Source organism: Rhyacophila brunnea, unplaced genomic scaffold (assembly GCF_057557595.1).
Source record: "Rhyacophila brunnea isolate RB1 unplaced genomic scaffold, BYU_Rbru_1.0 scaffold_1, whole genome shotgun sequence".
In the NCBI taxonomy this organism is placed as follows: Eukaryota; Metazoa; Arthropoda; class Insecta; order Trichoptera; family Rhyacophilidae; genus Rhyacophila; species Rhyacophila brunnea.
The window spans coordinates 27,705,360-27,731,949 of NW_028232751.1; the positions used below are offsets into that span (position 1 = coordinate 27,705,360).

General features: G+C 33.8%; 2 protein-coding genes across 2 annotated transcripts in view; both read left to right on the forward strand.

The window, feature by feature from the left end:
* The first annotated feature begins 382 nt into the window (after nt 1–382).
* Nucleotides 383–4,627, forward strand: LOC147079645 (protein stunted-like). Its single transcript, XM_085942720.1, has 3 exons — nt 383–500; nt 674–804; nt 4,496–4,627. The coding sequence occupies exons 1-3, from the start codon at nt 472–474 to the stop codon at nt 4,519–4,521; spliced, it is 186 nt and encodes a 61-aa protein (XP_085798846.1). The 5' UTR covers nt 383–471; the 3' UTR covers nt 4,522–4,627.
* Nucleotides 4,628–23,802: 19,175 nt separating this feature from the next.
* LOC147079646 (uncharacterized) overlaps nt 23,803–26,590 on the forward strand; it is a 256,411-nt gene continuing 253,623 nt past the window's right edge. Inside the window, exon 1 of the mRNA XM_085942773.1 lies at nt 23,803–24,333. The gene's annotated coding sequence lies outside the window, so the exon portion shown is untranslated. The remainder of the gene's footprint in view (nt 24,334–26,590) is intronic.

Consider the following 26,590-nt stretch of genomic DNA (forward strand, 5'->3'; position numbering starts at 1 on the left):
AGTATTATCAATGCACAATATCTTAATAATTACAATTAAATATCCCGGTAATAATATTGAAATATTATGTAGTTAGGTACAACTAAAAAAATCGTTGGTAATCCAAATTACTTATTCGCATTATTTTTAACCACCTACTATTCTTAGGTTTGCCGTTTTGTAAGAAAATGTGTCTGAGAATTTACCAAGTAGGTAAATATTTTATTGTTAAAAAAAAGTGGTAGGAAGTACGAATATTTTCACAAATAATATTTAATTATCCAAGCATTACAATAAAATTTTTATTGTTATATTATTTTGATGTGAAATTTTTATAAAAATATGACAACACTTCACCGTAAAACAATTTTTCCAGTTTGCAAATAGTATCTCACGACTCGCAACACTGGCCTTGAATATCGGATATCGCTGGTTGTCGACAAAGTTTGTGGAGAGTATTCTTGTCGTAGTTACATAAACAGAATTTTCAAAATGAGTGCTTGGAGGCAGGTCGGATTAAAGTAAGCAACTTCTGTTTGTTTCAGAAAATAATAGTCAAATACATTCCATCTGATTCTAGTCATATTCCACTACATATTTCCTTCCTAACCCGATCCCCACAATTCCCTTTTGACTTTTCCATACTTGCCCTTACGTCACAAGTATTCTGATTTGATACACTGTGATCTTTCAGCTATATAAATTACTCAAATATTGCTGCCAAACTCCTGAGGCGGTCTTTGAAGACAGAATTCCGCCCGGACGCAGCTCGCCGTGACGATTCTCACATAAGATTCACCAAATGGGCCGATGGTAAAGCCATAAGTAAGTGGACATTCAACATTTACATAATATGATAATCCCAAATGTTATTTTACAACACGGTCGCTAAGCCAAGCGGCAGAATACTCGTATCTATTGTGCTCTATTATGTCGTTCATTCACTTTTGAAAAAAAATTGGACCTCTATATTTATCACCTGTGCTCAATTTTCGATTATGGGAGTCAGCATAGTTTGTCAGAAAACCAGTAGGTACAGTCATATTTCATGCAGAATACCCACGTAAATTTCTTTATGTTGGCTGTCAAGTCTTTATGAATTTAAGAAAAGCTCTTTTGTAAATTTTTCTCTCCCTCTGACTGAGGTAGACCACAATAATGTTGAATTGACTATGTACAATAATCAGAATCAATATAATAGCAATATTCCATACTACTTACAGTGAAAATGCCATACAAGAACTGTATTCGTTAGGTACCTATTTATTTACATGCATTTTCATTAGGTACCATTATTTTTTATCCATCTACCTTTAATCTTTGCTTATAAATACATTTATTGTTTATTTGTCATCAATTCTATCTGTAAAAATATACTCACGAGTATAGATTAAACAGGAGTATTAATAAAATGCAACCTTTCATAATTGGCACCTGCTCCGACATCAAGTTACGCAGTTTGACCTGAGCTGTCAAACTCCAGAACAAATTTCATATTCTCAGCCTGTGACAATTTAATAATATTAAATTGTCACAGGCTTATAGATATTTTTACGAGTGTGTGTAGTTATAGATATATCAGACTAAGAATATCATTCCTATATTTTATGGTTCCAACTGGATGGGGCCACATACCACACAGCTCATGAAATGCTGGCTTTATTGTGTGATAAGTTTGATGGCCGTTTAATTTCATGGCTTAGCCACCATCAAAATTGTGCAATTTGACACTGTAATTTTTTTTTTGTGAACTTACGTGAAAGGAAGGATCTATGTCAATAATCCATAAACTAACCATCACGCTTAAGAATAACATCCATAATGTTATGGCCGAGATAGAGCTCGAAATGTGTGAAAAAGTCATTGAAAATTGACATAAGGCGAATAGTAAGCTGCAAGATGCCATGGGAAGGTCATTTGAATGATTTTTTGTTCCATGTGTAATTGCAAACACTACATTTTTCATTGAAATAGATATATTTACAAAAAGTTAACAATATTATGTGTGAACAAATTTGTACCAAAACTTGAATGACCCTTTATTAAATGCGACTGCTAGAATAGGGGTAATGATCTTTTTTTTATGAATGGGTGTAGGAATTTTTGCATGATAATAAGATGCCATTCATTTATATATTTATTACCTATCATTATTCAAATGATATTTTTCATCTACTTTCAGGTAAAAAGTGAATTTAAATACCTCCAAAATGTAAGACCAGCAACGTAAAATCATTAATATATCGGTGCCTTAGAAGTACAGTGTGTTAAGTCACAAACATATTTACATTGACTGGAATTCTATTCAGCATACTTTTCATATTATCAAAAAGAATAAAAGTAAAACGAATTTAACACGGTGTACCTCTGCGGTATTTATGTGTGCATATTGCATGTGATTATTACAAGGTTGCCATTTGAAATTTGTTGGTCCTATTCTGATTTGTGTATAAACTTGTGTTCATCAGTAAGTACTTTGAAACAATCCTGTATTAACAGTATGTTTACTTCCTCCTTAAGAATTAATTGTACCTGTATTAGTGAATACATATATTGTATTCAGAGAATTGACTCAACCTCAACCCAACAAAGTAAAAAATTGCATGCCCGATCTCTTACACAAATGCGACGTATTCCATATAGTAATTATTTCAAGGCATCAGAGATCATACGAGAAATGAACAGAACAGAGAAATTTGCGAAGGTGAAGTTATTATATAATGAAGGCAAAGACAAAAAAATTTATACTTGGAAACGATGACTAAAACTGCTATCTTACACATTGTGATGCATGGAAGACATGCCAGAGATACGTATATAAGTATATCAGTACACAGTACAAGGGTTTTTTTCAAACTTATACAAAAATGTAACTATAATATTATTATTTACCATGTCACTACTAATTTAGTTGCCAGTACAAACCATTTTTTCCCAATTTTTTCGTTTTTGTGTCCCTTGCTGTTGTGGATTGTGAATCCTTTCAAAGGTACTAATTATGTTTCTCCAGTGATCCTTGCATTCCGCTGTCCGAATATCTGAAGATATCGAGAATCCCATAATGACGCTCAATTGGTTGGACTGCCCTTCCTCTTTGCGTTCACCGATGTTTCCGCGTTTTCTCAATGGCAACTAAATTAATTCAATCGTCTGAGAGTACTTGAAAGAATTTGAAATAAAATTTAAGTTTTGTACCATTCCATTTGAGTATTTTTTTGCGACCTGGGTTTCATTTTTCGGAAAACGTGACAAATGGAATAGTCCAAAACTTAATCAATTAGATAACTAAATTACATAGAAATATTGTTGACTTTGCATGTGAGCGGTCTTATGTGGAATTTAATGGTGTGTATCCTGAAGATAATTTTAAATAATACAGCGACCACTCCAACAGTGCTCATTTCACCACTACTTTGCAAGTAAATTACATATAGAGATATATAGAGATTTAGTTATATAATTATTTCTATACAATCTTGTAGATCGAAGTTCGTTATGAATATATGCTTGAAACATGAAAGTTACTATGAGATTACTGATTTAATTGTTCAGTTGAACATGGTGTGTGGGTGAGTCGTAATGAGAGGCGGCTCGTGGATATTATATCTGGGGGTGCTGCGGTTGATTAAAAAGAAAAATAAATGATTATTTGGATTATATTTTACTATTAACATCAAAATTATTTAAATAAAATATTATAAGTGTTTTTATTACATTATAAAATTGATTCTTTCGTCTGTTTCTTTGAAAGAAGGTCTATCACCTTTTATTTGCTCTCGACATCTGTCGCGCGTCGCTACTAGCTCAGAGTCGCTGTCTCGACAACGTTCTCAACATGAAAATAGTATTTTCGTATCAGTATTATTGTCTAAGCGGCAGTGCCATACTAAGCTCTGAGCTGTGAGCCCCGCTCCCCATGCCCCCCTTAGCCAATTCGAGCATTATTCTATCGAAAATGGTACTGCATGAAATCACGTGATGCATCACTTTCACTATGATAATTATTATTGGATGTATCGGTGCGTGGGAAAGCTTAAATAATATTGATATTTTCATATAATATACATAAATTTATGTATATTATAATATTACATTTTTCTCAATTTGCTTGGGGGTGCTGCAGTTCCGCAGTGCATATGGACGAGCCGCCACTGATCATAATACTAATTTCTAACCTAGTACAGATCTTCGTACATCGATCGGCATGCAAACAAATTTAAAAAAATTTAAAAACTGTTTCCAAACATTTATATAAAGACATTATTTTTATGATATGGACTGTCCAAATTACATTTAATTGACAGCAATGTTTGTACGTTGGTGATCTATGGGTTGAAGCTTACAAAAATGTTTTTGTCGGCAAAAATTGACAAGTAATTAGAAATAATTTGTTTGTGGTATAGGTCTGTACGAGGCTTATGCATTAAGAATCCTTAACATTTGTCTGTTTCTGCGTTGAAATGAAAAATGTAAATACTAGACCAGAAGTCTAATTATTATGTTTGACTTTTTTCAGAGACCGCTGATGTTGCTTCCAAGTAAAAACCAACAGCAATTCTTCTGAATCTCACATCATCTACATTAAACTATATACAATATACCAAATATGTAACTACTTAGAATTAAATACTAATTATTTATTAGCGTTGTTCAAGTATTTCAATTCCAAAGATTATCACTTTCTTCAATGTATTTTATTTTAAAGGTAATGCGCAGGTATCAAATATTGAAATGAAAACTTACTGGCAAAACAACTAAAATGTCTATTAATATTATGATGTTTGATATTATCTCTTTGTAGTATAGCGCTGCCAATAAACATGTTGCCATAATATTAAATAATCAAAATATTTAATCAAGTAGGATTTTTACCTTTGTCTTTTACCCATCCCCCACTTCCCATGTTTACCTTAATCTGTTACACAATATTTTTAACTATAGATATTTACGTTTTATCAACTTGCAACGAAGGTTTCTGTTAATTGCGCGTCCATGTGGTAGATCTTGTTTTCACAGCTTATTGTCTAGCGTGTACAATCAATACAAAGTGAAAAAATTTTCAAAGCAATTCACTATTATAAGATAAATGCATGGTGGTATAACATTTTTGCTGCAAACTACAGCCCCTGGCTAATTCATTGGTATTTTGATATAGGTAAATTTAAATTTAGATACCTTAAAAAACTATTTAATACATTTTACTTTCATAAAAATATGACACCATTCTACGGTATTTAGACATAAATCCATTAATAAGTCTAAGTTGTCTCCATCAGTCTAACTAATAATGTCTGATGGAATTATTTTAAACCTCCGAATATTTGTATTTTTATGGTTTTACTAATTTATATTTTGACTTTTATTAGTTGCCAATGCTTATTTATGTATTTCTCCTAAATTTTGTTAACATTTCAAAATTAATTTCAGTATACACAATTAGTTATGGTTGTAGTTGAACAATGGAGATTTTTTTGGAAACAAAAGCAACACTAATGTTCAAATTCAACTGAAATCTGAGAATTTCAAAAATAAAACATTTGAACTGACCATAAGTAGAATAACACATAAAATAAAATAAATCATATTTTGGTTCATCTGTCAAGAGAATTAATTTACCACATACATTAGAGCTTATAGACCGATCGAGCAAATCAAGTTTATAGGTATTTACTGACTATGAAAATATTGCGCTTGCGTGTGATGCAAATCTGGTAGTTCTTACCACATTTTTCATCCAAGAAATTGTTGTTACCCACTTTCTATCAGGTCCATTTAGAATGATGTCAGCAGAATACAAATAGTCAAAAAGTAATTATCTGAGTTTTGGTTTTCATATTATCTACTATTAAAAGACAAAACCACAAAGATGATTTTTTTCATTACCTAACTACCAGTACCTACTATACTCAGATCACTTTGATCAGTTTTCATTTAAAAAGTTTATTTACGTCATCGTAAATAATTTATGGTGCAAGCTGTAAATGGCTCAAATAAATAGGTGAAATGGATGAGGAGTAGAAACACCAGAAATTATATTTAGATTAGCAATAATTAATACTATCGACCGAAGGGAGGGTACTTGATAAAATAGAGTTTATATCAGCGTTGAGTTGTTATTTTCTATCATAAGGTAATGAGAAAGAGAATATGGAATAGACCTATCTATTCAGAAGAATTCAAGCTGTCAGTGGTAAGTAGGTCATGTAAAATACTACTTTATCGTCAGGTTGTACATCTATTATTTTTTTGGTTTAACCATACCAAAAGTCACTTGCTATAAATAGTCACTAGTTGCAAGGTGATTTGTGTGAATCTTTTACCTACTACTAAAGATTAAATTTTACGAGTGAATCATATTTTTTTGAATCACCTTACAATAAATGAATCCTGTGGACTTGCACAGGATTCCATAGTCATACTTAAAGATGACAAAGAAAAGAAAGAATGTGAATATTTTCTCTAATATTATCTGGCTGTAAAGTCCATCCATATCCATACCTTACTGCATAATTACTGTCCTCCAGACATCTATCCTCGGTCTTCTTTATCCAGCAAAACGTATCGACCCTCGCTCCATTCTTATATAATTTGCTGTGTCTATCCACATTATGATCAGCCTGCTAGATATCCGAATGGAACTGAATCTTCTTGATTCTTTGCTGCCACATTCATCCATGTGCCTATGTGATGTTTTGGTTCCACTGGGTACCATTGAATGATAACATTTATCCTGTGATTGTCCACTTGCTGCGTGACGTGTCCAGTCCATTGCCATTTCATCTGCTTAGCGACCTCTATCCTATCACATACCCATGTCTTTTTCATTATCCATTGGTGTTATGCCCAACATGCACTTTCCCATGCCAAGTTGCGCACTTATAATTTTTTGATTTTTCTTACGTTAAGGGTCTATGTTGCCCATGCGTACATGAGCACTGGTAGCACACATTGGTTGAATACTTTACGTTTAATATACATTAGGAGGTCACTTTTGAAGATACTATTCAGACGCCCGCATGTGCTCCATGCCAGTTTCGGTCTGCAAACAATCTCGTCACACATACCACCATCACTTAACATTTTTTACCAATATAGGCATAGTTGTTGACTCGTTTGATTTGAGTGTCATTGATGAGGATCACCTTCGGTTCAGCAAATTTATCATTGTGTCTTGGAGACATTTATCATTAAACCTGTTTTGCAGCATTCATTTGCAAGGTCTTCTGAGTCGTTAGCCAAGATAGCAAAGTGCAGATGATCGAGGTTTTTGCCGTTTGTGGTGACCACTGCGTTAATAACAGACTCAGTACCGTAATTCAGCACCGTCAGAATGCAAGCATCGAATAGGCGGCAATTGTTTCTAACTGAAAACAATCAGGAGTTCCAGACACTCCACAGAGACTTCTTTTTGCACAATGCCATCTCTCTTGATGTGTACGTCCAGGTATTTAAAGCTATCGACACTCAATGTTTAGCCCGTCACTAATCAGAGGGAAATCAGGATCAGAACAGGTGCTATTGCACAAAACGTTAGTTTTCTTCATGTTGATTTTCACACCAATGTGGAAAGAGTTATGCAGTCTGTCGAATGTCTCCTGAATCCCCTTGATTGCGTCTTCGGTGAATTCGATTTTCTCAAGCAGGGATGTGATTATGTTGATCTTAGGGGGATCCTGTATGCTCCCAGTATCCTCCAGAGGGGCAAAAGCCACAAAGCAGTAGGCCGACGGACTATTCAGCTCTCGGCACTGCTGAAGAAGACATCGAACATTGTAGATTTGGTCTGCACATGCTCGTCTGGGTAAAAAACCGGCCTTATTTTTCCTGATGACCGATCTGTATTCTCAGGTTTCTTATTCTCATCGAGAGGTTGTGTGCCAAAATCTTTCCCATAAAGTTGAGTAGCGTAATGTCTCAGTAATTGTTTTGTGAAGTATAATTATTTCACCCTTCACCCAGTCTCTCGGACAGCGAACTTTTTCTGACATCTTTGACATCAAATGAAACATCATGTGCAGAATTGCGCTCAGGCTGTATTTGATGAATTTGAGATGTACCTATGCCATCTTTCTCCAGTGCCTTTCCGTTCTAGAGCTTTTTTACAACAATTTGTATCTTGGTGTGCGTCGGCAAGCAGTTGGAAATGTTGGTCACTTGGGGGATATCCAAAAGTAGGGCTTCTCCAGGTATATCAAAGGGGATGCTGATGGAGAGCTCGTTCAGGGCCAAAAATTCCATATGCCGCTCGCCATTGTCGTTGGGGTCACTCAAGCCGTGTCGCTCCATTAAATTCTTAGTTGTTAAATTTATAGCATTGTAATCAACCATTTAAATTATGCAGTCTTTTCGAGGGATGGTGGAGACTGCCGCATAGACATTTGTAGTCGGCATCCTTACCTCAGTGGTAGTGTAGCATTGAAAGACATTTAAGGAGCTTCCCGACGTTTTGAAGGAGGCACGCATCAGTCTCTCCGAGATAGGCCCCTATTTCATAAAGCAATACTGCCACTCCCTGGTCTCTGATATTGCTTTTGACCTGAGTATACAATAGGGTAACACTCAATCAACTTTCTTCCGGCACCTTTCCAATGCACTTCGCTCAGTTCTATGATGTTCGTATTAGTATGCTTGATGTGAATGGCTTTTGCAAGTCTTTCCCGGATGTAAGCAGGATGTGATAATTGTATGAGCCAATTTGCATGCTCGAGTTGTTAGAGATTATAACTTGTATCGGTTTCATATCTATGCTTGTTCGTCGGTTTACAGAGCCGGTTGTCATCCGAGGCTACTGTGGTGGTGTTATTAATCAGTTGTTTTTAAGAGGAGGCATGGAAATATCATGGGGTTTCTTTCCCTCAGCTAGAAGCAAGTTTTATGGTGCCGGTCATTCCCCCATCGCTCCCTGCTGTAAGCTACAACTGACGCTACATAGCCTGGAGCTCACCACAGATAGGCAGCAGATGGGACTTGCTGGCAGTTGGCATTTCTCAACTTTTGCTATGGGCACATCTACCGGTGTCAATGTACCCATTTTGGGACAGCTATTGACCACCAATGTATAGTAGATATCTTATATAATCAAGTAGAATATCAAAACATATTTTTTCACTTGGTAAGTATGTACAATAATAAAATTATAATTGAATAGTATAATTTCACGATGACATGGACGCCAAACAACATACATTACATCGGCGATTTCCAAACTTAAGCTTTCCAAAAAGCTTAACACAAATGTTGCCACAGGTTTGCAATTTGCAAATGCATAGTTTACAAAACGGCCGCTAGTTATAAACTGCATAAAAAGTTCTATAAAAGGTTGTTTGCAAACCTGTCTGAAGATATGGAGACTAAGTTTATAATACCTCAGTTCTATACTATGGTGAAGCGCGCTGGCTATCTCGTGAAAAAATGAAATAAAAGGGTCAAATTTGTTTAGGAACGATAACTTTGTTGTTAAACTTGTCTATTTGGTTGAAATTTGAAAAAAAAATTGAGTGAATAAATCAATGCAAGCACTACGAATGCATTCACTGATTTAAAAAGACAAAGTGAAGGCATTCATAAAAAAATAGAGCTTTGGAAATCAAAATTACAAAACAAATAAGTTCGTCATGTTTCCACTTTTAAATGATTTCTGCGCCAGATATATTGAAGCAAACAAAAATCTATTTTCCGAACACTTGGATAGTTTGCTAATGCACTTTTCAATGTCAAATTTAATGCACATTATTTATTTAAATAAAAGATCTCAATTTTACAAAGATCGTTTGGATATAGAATCCATGGTCCTCACAAGGGAAGGGGGTGGGGGTTGACAGGGGAGATTAACACACATTACAAATTTACTCTAATAGTAAAAAAAATCACCTGCGGGCACTATCTACTATTAAATATTTTATTTTACACATTTAATGTAAATAGTAAAATCTTGTTTATTTTTATATTTTTTTTTTTCATTTTATATTAGTACATTATTGACTATTTAAAAAGGTGGTATTATTAGTTCATGAAATAAAGGGGGGGAGGCGCCAGGATTACATTTTTTTTTAAGAGAGGCGTAGTAACATAAAGTTTGGAAACCACTGCATTACATCTCACTAAATACAGAAAATCATTTTGATTTATTGACTGCCGAGTAACAACAGAACAGAAGAAGACCAGCAATGAGGAGGGGAGGTGAGGTAGTACCTGTCCGTTGCTCTCGACATAAGGGTGATCGCCGGATTGCTGCGAGTGACACTTCTAATGGTGTTGATAATCAGAACATTATTCATATGGCGATAGTAAAAAAATATAATAAATAAGTAAAGCGTTTTGCTGTCAAAAAAAAGTCATTAGGAAACATAATTGCAGAAATAGCAAAATAAAAGGTCACAATGAAACTGGCAAGGCAACGATCCACACAAAAGCTTCCCGTTTGGCCTGGTGTGGCTGAAATTCAAATCGTACATGTAGATAGCTTACATCAACTTCCAACTTCAAGTAAACTGATCTATTATCCAGTATCAAAAATAGTAACGATATACTACATCCTCCCATAGTAATTCTTCAATTTAAAACGTAATTTACCTGACCCAGGACAATTAAACAGCATTTCGACGGCTTAATACGCAGAAAAGCCAACTCATTTGGAGCTAATTTTACAGTATGCACTTTAAACTGTATATTATATACATATAAAATAATAGCGTAAATGTTTTTATCCAAAACGATTCACATTGTAATTATTTATGTATTTTTATAAAATATATCTCAATATTTGGATTAGTTCATTTTATAGGAATAATTAAAGGAGTTAGCTCGTTCGCATATAACCTTTTTCAATTTTATTTTAGGGAGTTGGCCCTTTTTAATACAAGTATTTAATTAATTAGCTATGAGAGAAACAATAAAATTATAATTATTAGACAAAATACAAAAAATGTAATATATTTTTTTTAAAGTGAGGAAAAAGTGTAAGAACAAACAGAAGTGAGAACCTGTCAACATGTTTTATTTCAAAATAATATAGGTTAACATAATAAAAATGGTAATCAGATAGGATGGTAGTTTTCAAATCTTGTATTTATCTTTGTAATTCCTGGTTGTTATTGGCAGTTTATTTAAATGCAAGCCCTTCGAATTCTAGTTGAGCAGAATTCTTTCTGTGATCAGTTTCGCTACTATAGAGGAAAACTCGTCTCGCACTGACCACTCGTTCTACTTCATCCCACGAATAGCATTCCTCTAGTTTTTAGATTAAATGCACAAAAACTGCATATTTCATTATAATTTGTATTATAATGAGGATAAATTTGACTTTTGAGTCATCAGCAGTCCCTGCAAGTCTATTGCTCCTTTTCAGCATAAGCTTCATCTTTTCTTTCCACGCGAAGTTTGTTAACTTCATCAGATTTATGTGCTGTACACTTTTCACAAGATCTTTTTTGGTCAAAATAAATATAAGTAGGTACCTACATACCTAAATTTCTGGTTCCAGTGGATTGTAAAATTTTCCAATCAATAGAAATTTAGTTTAATGTGATGTACATCAGTCTGTAACGTAATAGTAACAGAGATTTATTAGATTCCCACTCGGGAAACAGGTATACTTTTGATGTTTCTTGTGACAGTACACCTTTACGATCACTAATAAAATTTTCAAGAACGAACAGTTTGATTATTTGTAATACGAGTATTATCAAGAACTGGTAATGAATTTATTTTTAATTCTAAAGTACTCAACTGAACTGAGGATCTTGATTACCTTGTTCATTTTGAGTAATGAACAATCCTGATGATTCTGAAGTTTCAGATAATATGAAAAAAATTAATGCAATCAATAAATAAAATCGGCATAGCCTTAATTGCTGCAGTATTATTATTTAAGGCCGTTTAATTTTTTTTCCTCGTGATATTTGCTACAAAATAGTGTAAGTAAATTTAATAAAATAAAAGCCGTAGCTACCTAGTAATTTAAAAAAACTAAATAATATTTATCTTTTGTACGTATGTATTAACTCCAACCAAATTGTTAGTGATCACTTTTTGGTAAAGGAACCAACTTACTTGTAGGTTTTAGAATAACAAACATTTATGTCATCAAATGACCATACCTCAAAATAATTTAAAATATATACCTAGAATAACTTTCACTTAATGTTTTTGCTAAGTTGTATTCTCAAAAAAATGCGTTTTTATTAAGTTTTTTACAGTTTATGGAGCTGCTCCCATAAATCATAGTTCTTAGTACAAAACGGCGGAGTTGGCTCTTTTTACTTATATCGCAATACATAGATGGAGTTAGCTCTTTTTTGTACGGCCTATTTCATGGATTTTACTAATATTTTGATTACAAATTTCGTTGAGAATCGAAGAGCAGTAATACAGGAAGCTATTGGAATGAAAAAGTCACTTTGGCCAAAAAGTGGAGTTGGCTCTTCTGCGTATTAAGCTGTCGATTTGACTTTCACCATCACAAAAAACATAATTTTCAAATTATTATCCTACTATGCAAAGAGTCTACTGCGTGACGAAAAGGGAAAACTGCTTCAGTTTAAAGGACGAGGATTCATACCTTGTCTTTCTCTCACCTTTATGGCTGGCTGTCGGTGATGCTATATGAATCGCATGATACGAGGAGGCCATCTGGGGTTCCTCCTGATTAATTTGAAAACGACTTGAGAAAATAAAAATATATAAATCAATGAAATCATAATATTATATTTGAAAAAGTTAACAATACTAATAAATATTATGTTGCATTTGTTCTTTCCTACTATTTCCACTAAGAATAATATGTTTTTCTCACTTGAACTAGGTCTCCGATTTCATGCTTCTAAATATGGTTCTGTATTCTCTATCTGAGTTGGGTCGCTTGGTTCGAAAAACTAGTTTTAAAAGTAATGATTTGATTTCGACCATTCATACTCGATTAACTTTTAAAATAAATGAGACTTTATAATTATTTAACAAAAAAACCAATAGAATCTGAGGTGTTCTGTCAAATATATGTATATTTTATCGAGTATCATTCTTTTAATAGTTGATTCAGTTAGTTAACCATTGCATTTAGACTATTTAATTATTATGATGCAGAACACTGGACTGGACTCAATAGGAACATATTGATGAAAGTTTTTAAACTAGGTTAGGGGTGTGCAGTAGTGAAGGGTGGAGAAAGGCTGTTAAGATCCTCCATAAATAGTGCACACTAAACTTTGTCAATCATACATTTGTTTTCATTGAAATACTACAATTTACAGATGGTGTAGGTTAGTTTTTAAAATTCAATTAAACCCTGCGAAAACCAAGCCATAATAGATAATAGTAAAAAATACTCGTCTATCTATAAAATATCTAAAATTATGCAATTAAATCGTACATAACTTTGGATATAGATAGAATAGTATTTTTTATCTATTACTAGCTGAAGTACCCGGCTTCGCACGGGGTCGCTTCGTGGTAATATTTATCTTAGATATTTGAAAAATAATAAGAGGTAATTATTTCTTTAATATTAAAATATCTGTGTAATACAATATGGCAATATGAAAATAATTATAATAGGAGTAAAGGTCAAACATAAGAACACTAAATTAAAATCGAATCCAAAATATGAAAACGTTATTAATGTTATAAATATGTAGTAAAAAAAAATAAATTTAGAAACCGCACACAACTGACAAAAGTTTCATCGCAATCGGATGAATGGTATAGGAACGCATACGAATAGTAGAAGAAGATGATTTTCTAATTCAGAAACCTTCGTGGGCATGCGCATGACAACTCACCAAAGTTTCATTGCAATCGGATTAATGGTATAGGAACGCATACGAATAGAAGAAGAAGAAGATGGTTGTACTAATTCAAAAACCTTCGCGGGCTTGCGCACAACAACTGGTCAAAATTTCATCACAATCGGATGAATGGCATAAGAACGCATACAAATAGAAGAAGAAAAAGATGATAGTAGTAATTCAGAAACCTTTGCGGGCAAGGGCACAACAACTCACCAAAGTTTCATTGCAATCGGATGAATGGTATAGGAACGCATACGAATAGAAGAAGAAGAAGATGGTTGTACTAATTCAGAACTCTTCGCGGGCGTGCTCACAACAACTGGTCAAAATTTCATCGCAATCGGATGAATGGTATAAGAACGCATACAAATAGAAGAGGATAGAATAGAAGAAAAAAGAAAATAGTTGTAACAATTCAGAGACCTTTGCGGCGTGAGCACAACAGTTGATCAAAATTTCATTGCAATCGGATGAATGGTATAGGAACGCATACGAATAGAAGATAGAATAGAATAAGAAGATGGTTGTACCAATTCAGAAACCTTCGCGGGTGTTGGCACAATTACTGACGAAAAATTTGTTGCAATCGGATGAATGGAATAGAAACGCATACGAATAGAAGAAGAAGAAGATAGTTGTACTAATTCAAAAACCATTGCGGGTGTTACCACAACAACTGACGAAGGTTTCATCGCAATCGGATAAATGGTATAGGGACCATACGAATAAAAGAAGATAGAATGAAGAAGAAGAAGAAGATGGTTGTACTAATTCAGAAACCTTCGCGGGCTTGCGCACAACAACTGGTCAAATTTTCATCGCAATTGGATGAATGGTATAAGAACGCATACGAATAGAAGAAGATAGAATGAAGAAGAAGATGATGATTTTTCTAATTCAGAAACCTTCATGGATGTGCATACAACCACTTACCAAATTTTCATTGCAATCGGATGAATGGTATAGGAACCAAGGAAGAAGAAGAAGATACTTGTACTAATTCAAAAACCATTGCGGGTGTTACCACAATAACTGACGAAGGTTTCATCGCAATCGGATGAATGGTATAGGGACCATACGAATAAAAGAAAATAGAATGAAGAAGAAGAAGATGGTTGTACTAATTCAGAAACCTTCGCGGGTGTTGGCACAATTATTGACGAAAATTTTATTGCAATCGGATGAATGGAATAGGAACGCATACGAATAGAAGAATATAGAATAGAAGAAGAAGAAGATGGTTGTACTAATTAAAAAACCATTGCGGGTGTTACCACAACAACTGATGAAGGTTTCATTGCAATCGGATGAATGGTATAGAGACCATACGAATAAAAGAAGATAGAATGAAGAAGAAGAAGAAGATAGTTGTACTAATTCAGAAACCTTTGCGGGTGTTGGCACAATTACTGACGAAAATTTTATTGCAATCGGATGAATGGAATAGGAACGCATACGAATAGAAGAATATAGAATAGAAGACGAAGAAGAAGAAGAAGATGGTTGTACAAATTCAAAAACCATTGCGGGTGTTACCACAACAACTGATGAAGGTTTCATCGCAATCGGATGAATGGTATAGGGCCATACGAATAAAAGAAGATAGAATGAAGAAGAAGAAGAAGATGATGATTTTTCTAATTTAGAAACCTTCATGGGTGTGCATACAACCACTTGCCAAAATTTCATTGCAATCGGATGAATGGTATAGGAACCATACGAATAAAAGAAGATAGAATGAAGAAGAAGAAGATGATGATTTTTCTAATTTAGAAACCTTCATGGGTGTGCATACAACCACTTGCCAAAATTTCATTGCAATCGGATGAATGGTATAGGAACCATACGAATAAAAGAAGATAGAATGAAGAAGAAGAAGATGATGATTTTTCTAATTCAGAAACCTTTATGGGTGTGCATACAACTACTTACCAAAATTTCATTGCAATCGGATGAATGGTATAGGAACCATACGTATAAAAGAAAATATAATGAAGAAGAAGAAGAAGATGATGATTTTTCTAATTCAGAAACCTTTATGGGTATGCATACAACCACTTACCAAAATTTCATTGCAATCGGATGAATGGTATAGGAACACATACGGGACAGACACACAGACAGACAGACATACAGACAGACAGACATTCATTTTTATATATTAGTATAGCCTATACTCTTCCCGCAAGTGCAAGCAATAAGTTTACAAAGTTTTATCGCAATCGGATGAACGGTATGGCTGCGCATTAAATACGAACAAACAAACACACAAATATTAATTTTTATATATTAGATAGTTTGGTTTAGGTCGCGTTTAATGAATTAAAAAAAATTAACAAACAATAGGTGTAATATTTTTCTTAATCCAACGAAAACAAATAAGTACTTATGAATGAAAAAGTGTGCACAATTTTGTCGTATCGCCCAAAGTATACCTAAACTATTAATGGTGTGGTTTAGGAAGGGTTTAATTGATTTTTAAAAACTAACCAACAATCTGTAAATTGTAGTCTTAGTTCAACAAAAACAAATGCGTATGACATACAAAGTTTAATGTGCACTATTTATGGCGGATCTTAACAGCCTACCTCCACCCTTCGTTACTGGGGGTGTGAGATAAGATTGTCATTGACATGAGATTATTGTAGTTAGCAGAAGTTTGGCTGTATGTGATTGAGGTCACCGGTTTGGATGGATGTGAAGGTGGATGAGCGATTGAGTTTAATCTAGATTGCTTGTTTATTTGCGAGTTTGACAGGTACAGTGATTCAGTAAGTTATACAATGGTACAATATAACAGAGAGGTAGGTATTATTGTTCTAGGCACTAGGTTCTCTAGCAAGATACAATGTCAACGAGTTTACAAAGTGAATATTACGGGTGAGTGATTTGTTCTATCGCGATAGCATTTTATTGAATCCGTTACGATGGAATATGCTTACACTCAGTATATCAGACGTTTGGTGAGAAAATATATTTTTAATATGAAAATAAATGATAAATATCGCTAAGGTAAACAAAATGCTTATCAAGTAGTAATTCGATTGTGTCAAAAATGTATACAAAGAAATTGCATGTACTAAACAATAGTTAAATGAATGACATTAATTTGAAAGCGATTCGTATGTCATCGATTCTACTGACACTGCTTGGTTCTCATTGAACCATCGACAGCCACAAAAGGAAAAGATGTTTATTCACTACTTAGGACGTAGCGATTTTTCAAATAATTCATAATATATTATTTAGGAAATATCATTCTCATGTTTTTTATTTTATATAATTATATAAGTATAATTCAATTTCAGTATTAACACTACAAGAGGCCTATTGATGGTGTGAAATAGATGAAGCGCTTACTGTCAAAAACGGCTAAAGCGGTTTTATGCAATTTTGAGATAAATTGAAATAACATAATAATATATTTTACTACCATTTTAGCTGATTTTGAAACTAAGCTAGATTTTTAATAATTAATATTGACGGATTTAGCTGAGTTTTGAAATTAAAACTATATATCAAAATATATATCCAACTCAAAATGGTTGAAAAACCGTTTTAGCCGCTTTTGAAAGTATGCGCTTCAGATGACGTAAATGCTAGCCTTAGAAAAAAACACATTAATATAATTATTGTGAAATCACCGGGGGGGGGGAGAGCCGCATTCGCCTATCAATTTTAAAAATCAATGACACAAACTTTGTAATGCATGTTCATACAACGGATAAATTTGCAAACCTCATAAAAATATCTTTTTGAATTGAGTCTCTTCTTTATTAAAAAAAATATTTTCGAAAACCTATATTAAAAGTTGTTTTAGAATTATAAGGTTCGCATGATAAAACAACCATTTATTGATCCTACAAAGTCTCGAAGGTATGAGATGGATTTGTACTAAATTATTACAAAACAGTGGGACTTCTGGACGTATTTTCAAACCGTGATATATAGACACATTATTCACTTTACCAATTTTCCGAATTACTGATTAGGGTCTGTTGAATACTCCTACAATATGACTGGGTTGCAAATATCTTATTGAGTGGGCAATTAAAGAGATCATCTGCTTAACATCCTCAAAGCACTGGATTCTTTTGATTCCTAGTCACAATATATCTATATGACTTTCCTAAACCTTAATGTTTCTGTCGGTACTCTTGTACCTACCTACTGTAATTAGAGATCATGGCCTGTTGCAATGTCAAAAAAAAGAAAACTAACTAGTATACCTATATTCGAAAAACGTTAATATTATGATGTCTGCCCTGACAGATGATGCTCAATGGGCTGATGATTAAAAGGTAAAAAGAAAATGAAAATAATTGTTATTCACATGTTCTTTAGTATACTGATATCCACAGAAAATTATTTCTGAGTTCCTTGCTTATCAGCAGGATCTATCGATTTTTTTCATTCTGCATAACCAGGGAACGCAGAAATAGTGTGCATAACATTCCAGCATTGTATTATTATGGTTATTTAAATGTTTCATAGATGTCAGTAAACTATAAACTAAGCGTGACACTACCATTCAATTAAAATACAGAAGAATAATAAAATAAAGTTGTGAATAATTTAATTTCCTATTTCTTCTTTTTATTTGACCATATCCACATGACACCACATCGTGCCTCCAAGAATCTGTGTCGCTTTCCAGTCTCCCAGGTCATGCTAGCATCTCTTAGCTCTCCGTATACCCAGGGCTCGAAATGGACCGGAGCGCCGTTCCTTTTCGTGAAATCGGTAAAGTTATCGCTCCGTCTCGTGGAATAAATAATTTGACCATCTGAGCTAGATAGGCCATATAACAAAAATCTAACAAACTTATTTTTATGAAATACACATAACATTTGATAACTATGTTAATACGAGGGTGGGTCAATAAGTCCTTAGAAAAGCCGACAGGTGGCGCGACTAGTACTGCAAGCGGTTTGTTTTCATGCAGCGGCACTACCGATTCAGTATTCTGCGAAGTTTCAATCAGATTGGTCGGGTTGTTGTGTGTTTCTCGTACATTTAAAAAAAAATTTGCTTGTGGAAAATGGAAAAATGGAAAATGGAGAAAATTGAGTTTAGAGTTGTTATTAAACATTTTAATATAAAAGGGTTAACAGCAAATGAAATAAAAAATGAGTTGGATTTAGTTCACGGCATATCTGCTCCTTCACTTGCAACTATTTATAACTGGTTAAATGAATTTAAACGTGGTCGTACATCAACAAAGGATGAACCACGCTCAGGTCGTCCTGTAGAGGTGACTACACCAGAAATGATCAATAAAATCCACGATATGGTGTTAAGTGACCGAAGATTAAAGTTGAGTGAGATAATTGAGGTTACAGGGATCTCAAAAGGTAGCGTCATTTCTATTTTACATGACAAATTGGGCATGAAAAATATTTCTGCAAGATGGGTGCCGCGTTTGCTCACAGTCGACAATAAACGCAGTAGGGTGGTGGCCTCTAAAGCCCTGTTGTCGCTCATGGAACGCAATCCGGATGAATTTTTTCGTCGCTTTGTGACTGTAGATGAAACATGGATACACCACTATACTCCCGAGACGAAAGAACAGTCAAAGCAGTGGATTGCGAAGGCAAACCATGTCCAAAGAAGGCGAAAACCGTAAAATCAGCTGGTAAGGTTATGGCTACTGTATTTTGGGATGCACGTGAAATTATTTTCGTTGACTATTTGGAAAAAGGAAAAACAATAACAGGGGATTATTATGCATCTTTATTGGACCAGCTAAAAAACAAAATTGAAGAAAAACGGCCTCATTTAAACAGGAAAAAAATCCTCTTTCATCAGGACAATGCCCGTGTTCACACATGTTTACGATCAATGGCTAAAATTGAAGAATTGAAGTTCGAATTGGTCGACCACCCACCGTATTCGCCAGAGTTAGCCCCCAGTGACTTTTTCCTTTTCCCAAACTTAAAAAAATGGCTAAGTGGACAACGTTTTTTTTCAAATGAAGAAGTCATCGATCGGACAAATGCTTATTTTGAGGACCTTCCGAAAACTTATTTTTCTAACGGTTTAAAAAAAATTGAGAAACGTCTAACCAAGTGTATTGAGCTCCAAGGAAATTATGTTGAGAAATAAAAAAAAAATACAAAAATAAAACCTGTTTTAATGCTTTTTTCTAAGGAATTATTGACCCACCCTCGTATCTTCAGAAAATTTCTGAGCGCTCCGGTTCGTAAACTTTTCCATTTCGAGCGCTGCGTATACCTATTCTAGGTAGGTACTTTCCATTTCGGTAGTCTATTATTTTTGAAATATTGGAAAAATATGCTCATATCACACTGGTTTCCAATCATTTCCACATTGCCCCTTTTGTAGTAGCCAAGTAATCACCGACCTCCCGCCACATTGTCATAAAAAGATATTTTTAATAGTGAAAAAACACATCAAAAATAAAACTTTACACCTCAATTACTATTTATTGTCAAGTTTAGTATCATACATTTTCCGTAGAGGCACACACACGGCCCATTTGGCCACGCCGTCTTAATTGATATCAATCTAGGCCAACGTTGAGGCATTTGAAAAGTTTTCTGCGTCATATGGAGAAAAAAATAATTCCGATCCCTCCTTAGATTCTTTACTTTCAACTCCTGACTCCTCTGTTTTGGCAGAGTACACTGGTACAGAGGACACTTTATGTCACTAAATATAAATGACAGCAGACCAAGTCAAGTTCTTCTTTTATTTTCTAAACTCCTCGCACCAATGAGCATGGTAGATACTACGCAGCTTCGTTTTGAGACAAGGAACTATGGTGGTAAAATCTTTTCATTCTGTCACGTTTATAGCGTCGTGGAAGGCGGCCGTGCATATTATCTATATACTGCTCTAATTACATGGCGGGTGAAGATGCGATAGTTCAAATTAACCTAAAATCTCCATTATTTTCATTACCTTTCATTACATTGTTATTAAGTCACACACTGTAAAAACAGTTTATTTTAACTGGAACATCCATTAGAAAATAAAGACTGCGCCGAAGGCCGGAGTCGAAAACTGCATTGAAAATACTATAGATAAGTATGTAATTATGCTACAATTGGTGGCCAGAAAATAAACAACTCAATATTTTCAGATGATACCACACTAATCGCTGCTGATGAAAGAGAACTCACAGAGCTGCTACATCGGGTAGAGGAAGAGAGTCGCAAATATGGCCTCCTTATTAATAGGAATAAGACCAAGTAAATGGTTGTTGATCGGGCCAACCTTCTACCAACACCAAGTACACTCCAAAACCTCGAAACAGTCGACGAGTTTTTATATCTTGGATCGATCATCAGTGGAAAGGGCGGTTGCGAAGCGGAAATAAGAAGGCGCACACAGATTGCAAAAAATGCGATGACACGCCTTATCACTATATGGAAGGATCGGGGAATTTCGATTGCCACAAAAATGATGCTTGTGCAAACATTAGTGTTCTCGATATTTCTATACGGAGTCGAGTCGTGGACCCTGAAGGCAAGAGAACGGAAGGCAATTGATGCCTTTGAGATGTGGTGTTGGCGCCGAATGCTTCGAATTTCTTGGACGGAGCACAGGACGAACCAGTCAAGAGACAATTATCCAGAGACTGAAGATAAAGGAACGGCTCTCGACGATATGTCTGAGAAGAATTCTGCAGATTTTTGGACATATTGTCAGGCGCGGACCGGACAACCTAGTGAGACTGGTAGTTTTGGGTAGCCTCCAGGGAAGGCGAAGCAGAGGAAGAGCGTCTGCGCGATGGAGCGACCAAGTGAAAGAGCTGACTGGGGGCACCATCCATTCTGCCCTGAGAGAAGCGGAAGATCGAGAAGGATGGAAAGTCTGGGTCGCTCAAAGGATGGCGAAATTTAAATGTGGTCACGATCCTCAGCCATGAGTGCACGACCAAGAAGAAGAGAAGTATGAAAAATATTAATCTCCCGTTCCGGACCAATATAAAGAAAATAATCTAATACGTAGGTATCCACGTTTCTGATGTATCCACCACATTGTATAAATCTTGTACTTATTATATTATTCAGTAGAATCACATAAGTACCTACTATTCTTCATAATAATTATTGTATATGGCAATTCTTTTGTATAACATGTGGTATTTAACACATATTATAAAAATTGATTTACAACACGTATTTCGCTCACATGGTGAGTTTTATGGATACATATCAACTAAAATTACGTTTGTTTAATTATGTACCTAACTAGTGTCATCATTAATTATTACCGCAGCCAGCTGTATCGGCAAACGCCGATCGTTAATCTTGGGAAGGCCTTCATTCAGCAATGGATTGATCCAGGATATGAATTGCGATAGGTATATCTTTTAAATATGTTCAGGTAATATTAGAAGGTTACGTCTAAAAATTGAATTTGCCAATGATATTAATGTTTCGCTTATTTGTCACTTATGCGTGGATAGTTATATTTATCGGATATTTAAGTTGTTAGAAAAATATAAAAATATAAGTACTTACATTCCATTTTTACGACAAAGCATGAACCTAATGACGTCAATAAAATCTAGTCTCACAATTAATATAATATGTACCTAAGTAATTATCCATATTATTAATGTATCATTGCTAAATTTAATATTTTATTTATTGATAAACATGCATTCTATACGAAGGTACACAATACTAATAAACTGTCAAAAATACGTAATATATTATTTAATTTATTATTGATTAGTAATATTATTACAATTCTCTATACTTTAATTAATATTAATTAAAATAAATTATGTACCTATAGTAGGTATAATGTGCTAGAAAATAATGCCACACCAGTTTGTGTATCGAGATACTGGCAGCTCTAATTAATAGGTATTCGATAATTTTTTAAATGTTGCAAACTATTGTTTTGTTCATCGTGTTATTAAAAAAACAATTTAACTAACATATTATGTACTACTCTGACATATGATTTGTTAGTCAATTAGCAGTGCAGTATAAATCACATGATATTTTTATTCTAATTAATAAGGACATGCATATGTATTACTTGTTAACAATTTATTATCCACCACTGCCCGTATTTAAGATTTAATTAGCTTTTTTTTTTGTTTTCAATAATAATCCTTGTGATGATTTGTTATAATATATCGAGTACCTAGGTACTTATATAGAAAGTACTAATTAAACGATATTACAATTAATTTTTGAAGCGTTCTAAATGGAAAAATGTACGAACCAGAGCGCTCGATAATTTCCCAAAAATATTAACATATTCACCTAATTTTATGTATATTTTAATAAAAATTGTTATATGGCCTACCAAGATAAGACAGTGAAATTAATTTGTCTACGAGACGGAGCGACAATCTCGAGGATTTCATGAGCCGGAACTGCGCTCCAGTCATTTCGAGCCGTGAATTTGTGACAGGTTGACAGAAAATGTGGCGGATAGCAAACACGATTTTTAAAATGATATATCTCTGATTATGCCAATTTACTTTATAGTATGCTCGTTTCGAATTGAAGAGATTTCGAGAGTGCATAAATTGAAGTGTTTTTTCTACTAGTTTTAATTATATTTTTGTGCGATGAAGAATAATTTAAATTTACTTCATAATATCTTCAATGAAGTAATTATTATTTTCGATCATATGATTAGGTTCCAATAACAAGAATAGATTAAATATGTACGTCGTAATATTCTTCATATTGAAATTTTGCAAATACAAACAATTATATTTTATTGTTTTAAACTTCAGTGAGAGCTTCTATGCCCCTCCCACTCTACCAAATGAATTGTTACCCACCGCGAATATGTAATAATAACAACGCTGATAAAATAACTTAGTAGTCGCACGTAAATTTTGTTGAGATGGCGCCGCGGCGTCCACTCAGCGTCGGGGGGGTTCGCGACGCTCACTCTGTAGACGGCGAACGCATTCGGCCGCTTCCGTAAGAAATCGGCTCCGAATGGCCGAGTCCAATTTAGTATTCCACATAAACCGTCTCGATGAAGGCGAAACATTTCGATAATAATAATTCTACCACAATGAATAGAATAATAAATAACACCAGCGAGGGATAGAAGAAATGTTTCGACCGTTTTTTACATTTTAAGTTTTTAAATTTTAAAAGACGCCTTTATATATTTTTTGTAGTGAGAACACGTCTTAGCTATCAAGCAATGCATAATTTTGTGTCTTATATTAAAATTTTGCTACTAGTTTAATCAATTTGATAAGAATAAAAATATATTATGTTTCTGTAAATTAAACGTTTCATAACGTTGTGGTGTTTGTATAATGACATCAGGAGACTTTTAATTGCATCATGAAATAGTGGGAAGTAATTGAATGTCGGGAGGGTTTTTAGGTTATGCGGAAGGAGGTGGAAAATTAGTAGCGCGTTGTACGTCATTTATATGAAAGCTTCGGATCGCGTGGAATGCCATACTACGCTAATACAGTGCGTCCAAATAATATGTGACATAGCCGAATACCTGCAGTTGTCGATAACAAATAATTGTGATCATATTCAATATGAGTTACTTGTGGGATAAGTAACGTATTTATAGACTTCGGATCTTCTTATATAAGGTAAGCAAGGAACCGACAAAATAAATGTATTTTTCTTCTGTCATTTCATTGCTTTTCTTCAAATTCTTATGTCGTTACAGAATATGAGGCGAAATAACATTTTCTTTAAATATATATAAATACCTCACGTAAATTCCACACACTTTTTGACATTTATTATTCGTTTAATGTTTACACATTGCAGATTATAGATGTTGACGTCAAATTGATCAGCGACGAAAAACATGGTTTAAATTTAATTAAATAGAGTAATTTAAAAACATTTTTTTTACTTACACTTGCTGCATTAGTCATCCACTGGTGTTACTTATTTATCGTCATTGTAATGGCACGGTGATTATTAATTTTCTTGAATATCAGTGAATGGGGAATATATTTTATTTAATAAGTTTGTAAATTCATCCACGTGAGAAATTTTCCGTCCACGCAAATTTATGTAAACACACGTGTTATAGCTTCGTTTTTATTCGTGATTAAATTAGTGTTTTATTTAACACATTGACTGCTGACTATATAATTACTTTTTAATTACCACATTTAAATAGCATGCTAATTATATCGAATGGCCAACTAATCGTTACGCGCTAGGTTGGACGAGTTTCGCTGTCTTTTCTTATGTAGATTTTCATGAAAAACTATATAAGTAATAATTTTCATACACGTACTTTCATTGGAGTATCTATCTATAATATTATGTATACAGTTTCGTCACAGTAGCATAATCATATATTTTTTAATCAAGGTGTACTAGCATCATAATTATATTGTAATTGTTATTATGTGATTACATAGAAAATTAACATAATACCTATACATACACGATACTAACAACAACAATATTATTTTTAAGACTACATATCGTAGGTGCCTTAATATACTATAAAATATCTGCTCCAGTCCCCTGGATATCTCAAGAGTAAAATAAATACATATTATAATAAAGTATAATATTATATTTAAAAAAAAAAAATCTGTTAATACAAACCTCCACTCTGTGGAGGCCCATATGATCCTATTAGGATCGGACATGGTCGAAAAAAATATATATATATATATGCGAATTAAGTAAGTAGTAAAATGTAACTAATTAGAATCATACCAATTATGGGGGGAAAAATGTAACGGAATGGGACTTTAATTCACAATCATTGCAATCCGGCCGCTGCCCTTTACCAACTAAGTTATCGGTGTAATCATTAATCACGTTGACATTGGGTAACACAGAGTAAAATCATTTATGTTATTAAACTTTGTAATATGTTCTTGTTAAGATGAGTTATTATTTATGTTTAATTATTCATGAAGGGTTTTTGAAAAGGCCTGTATAATTAATTATTAAAAGGTGATATGTTGCATGTTTTATTTATATATCGTAACGTAGAGGTAAAAAAATAATTTAAAAGCGCGGAGTTAGCTTCCTAATAAAATACATAAATAGGACTATAAATACTCTAATTATTATATTATGTATTCATTTTGACAAATAAACTCAAAACTAAAACCTCACAAGCATGCATAAGCACCTATTAGAAAAAATCTAGAAAAATATTGCCTCCTAATTTAATGTACCTCAGTTAAAGCGCAGTTATTAGAAAAAAATCGCTCTTGCCCGAAAAGCGAAAGTTGCGAGTTCGAGTCCCACTCGGCCCAAGTTTTTTCTAGTGGTTATATAATTTTTGAGGTGTTTTCAAAACCATTATCATGGAGTTCTACCACGTAAACGCCAATTATTTTTGTCACTGAATGGTATTTTGATGCTTTCTCGAAAGTGTGTGAGATTTTTTATGATAGTTTGTTTTTTGACATTTAATTTAAAAATATATCTTTCTTGTTAAAGTGTAAAACCTGTGGTTACGGGGTAAAAGTGCTTAAGTTAGTTTGGTTACAGCTGAGATAATCGGTTTTGAAATAAATATTATATTCAATGTGTTGAACAAATAATTTTACTTAGAGTTAATAATGATTTTCTTAGTTTAAGCTATTTCTACAAATTAAAATATCTACTTATTTTGTTTCATATTTTTGATAACACAAAATGATAAACTGTTGACTGTTACACACTGATATAAATGTTAAAAAAAAATGAAAAAAAATATCCAATCGAAAATCTTCATTTATTTCGAACAGGTTTACGCATTGCATTCGCAGATAATCAATAATTATTAGCCTTACCATCGTAATTCGTAATCCAGTCCCACGGCCTGAATATTCTTATAATATGGCCGAATTTCATAATATAGGTACCGACCGATATGAT